Source organism: Poecilia reticulata, linkage group LG19 (assembly GCF_000633615.1).
Source record: "Poecilia reticulata strain Guanapo linkage group LG19, Guppy_female_1.0+MT, whole genome shotgun sequence".
In the NCBI taxonomy this organism is placed as follows: domain Eukaryota; kingdom Metazoa; phylum Chordata; class Actinopteri; order Cyprinodontiformes; family Poeciliidae; genus Poecilia; species Poecilia reticulata.
The window spans coordinates 11,303,235-11,305,277 of record NC_024349.1 but is presented as its reverse complement, the minus strand read 5'-3'; the positions used below and the strand labels follow the sequence as shown (position 1 = coordinate 11,305,277).

General features: G+C 35.6%; 1 protein-coding gene across 2 annotated transcripts in view; it reads left to right on the top strand.

Moving 5' to 3' along the window:
- Window positions 1–55: 55 nt before the first annotated feature.
- LOC103481493 (5-hydroxytryptamine receptor 3A-like) overlaps window positions 56–2,043 on the top strand; it is a 6,323-nt gene continuing 4,335 nt past the window's right edge. Inside the window, exons 1-3 of one of the 2 annotated variants that reach the window (XM_008436970.2) lie at window positions 56–242; window positions 1,693–1,737; window positions 1,822–1,931. In XM_008436970.2, coding sequence (XP_008435192.1) covers window positions 156–242; window positions 1,693–1,737; window positions 1,822–1,931 — 242 coding nt within the window. In that variant the 5' untranslated portion in view covers window positions 56–155. The remainder of the gene's footprint in view (window positions 243–1,692; window positions 1,738–1,821; window positions 1,932–2,043) is intronic. The other variant, XM_008436971.2, reaches the window with a different exon arrangement.

The window sequence follows — 2,043 nt, the reverse complement described above, 5'->3', positions numbered from 1 at the left end:
AAAACATATTACTAAATGTGAAAATCAATAACACAAAATACTTTAAAACAATACTTTTACTGATTCCAACTATTTTTGATATTTCAGATATTTCARCTGAGGAATGTACAGATTATGACATTCTGAAACACCTTAACCTGAGCAAAGATAATGCTATGTACAGCATGGGCCTGCCTATCAAAAAACAAAACCGCCCTCTTCAGGTGGTTCTCACAGTAGATCCCTGGGCCATTCTGGATGTTGTAAGTCGTTATGTTTTTTCTACTATATTCAAGTAATCAAGAGAGAGATTGTTACAAGTGAAACGTATCTAACACAGTTTCTTGAAAAAAAAAACATTTAAATTATGTATTTCTTATGATAGATAGCGCTGAAGTACAACCTGTTGGTTATTTTATGTAGCTGCTTTGTAAAATATTAAACACATTGCRWAGTTTTTATTTTATTTGATCAAACCATGACAGCCTTAGCTCATGCAACATTAGTGTTGACATCAAAGCCAATCTTGATTATAATCCAGGAAGCTTTGCTACCCTGTGGTTATTCCTCCACATTTGGTTTGACTTCACAAGCTAAACTGGAGAGATCTGAATTACAAAATGCATTGAAAGAAAGATGCAGTGCATTGATTTCTGAGCTGGAAATCAAACCAAAAGCAGATAAAAAAAAACTGCTGTATAAATAATAAATGTCTTCCATTCATAGAGGTACTTTCTGGATAACTCTCGCAATCAAAATAATCCTGCTTGCTTATGGACATCCTCCACTCTTTGTGAAATCTGACCCTCTTCGGCTCAGATTTCAAGCTTCCATCACAAACATCTTGTTCTCGTTTTTGAACGCAGCTCCTGACAATCAAACTTCCTCCCTTCATGATTTAAATCTGTTCCCCTCACGTCTGTTTTTTTTTTCTCAGCTTGCACATTGTTTTTTCTTTTTCATGAAATGAAGCATGGTACTCTGCCTGGTAACATTTCCAGCCAACATAATGAGAGAGTGTTACTGTGATACTGTGATTCGCCAGCCTTTTATTTCCCCTCTCTCACTAAGATCACCCCAGACAACAATTGAATTTAATTCTGAAAATTGTTGACGGACATCAGTTACACACACTGCACTCATGAGAGAATTTTTTTTTCACTTAACAAAATAGGAAAATAGGTTTTCAGTATTTTTGCAGAAAAAGCTAAAGTATTTGTTGTTTTAGTTTTCCATACCTGCCACTAGAAGGCGCTGTGGGTAACAGAACAGGGTCGTAGAATGGACTGAATTTGTCTGCAAATCCCACTAGAAATGTTATGTATCTACACCCCAGTGTGAATTTGTTTTAGTGCTGATGGTTCATTAATATTCAGAAATCAGATGCATCCTCAGAGATTAAGTAATGTGTTGCCTTCATCCTAGCACTGTCTTGACTCTGTTGAAATAACTGAATACTCATTTATTTAGCCTGATTTTTTGCAAGATTTAAGCTATATCTTACATTTATGTTGCTTTATCTTCATGTCTTTATGCCCGTTTTTACATTGAATTGTTTTTTGACATGTGAAAAACACTACACCAATACAATTTAGCCACTTTGCTACTTTTTACATTTCATAGCAGTTAATTTTGATCACATTTTCCTTGAGTGTTGTACAGTAAGCTGTCAGCAATTTCTTCCCTCATTCTGTTTCAATTTTGTTTGACCAGAAAGAAGTTGACCAGACTTTTGTGACTCATCTTGGCGTTAAAATGGTAGGACGTACCTAAAAGATATGTTTTAGAATATGAAGTTATGTCTGCTAACCTAATCTTGCCTTTTCTCTTTTTCCTCTGTAGGAATGGACCAACGACTACATTAGGTGGTCTCCAGACGACTTTTGTGGAATCGACAAAGTCATAGTTCCAAGTGAACTTTTGTGGAAGCCATACATAGTGATTAAAGAGATGTAAGTTTGTCCACTCAGTATATAAATGATTTATATTTATTATTTAACAGTCAAGGACCTTTGAGGTGGGGGACATTGAGTCTGAGTGGACCATGTTCCGTACCTCCATTGC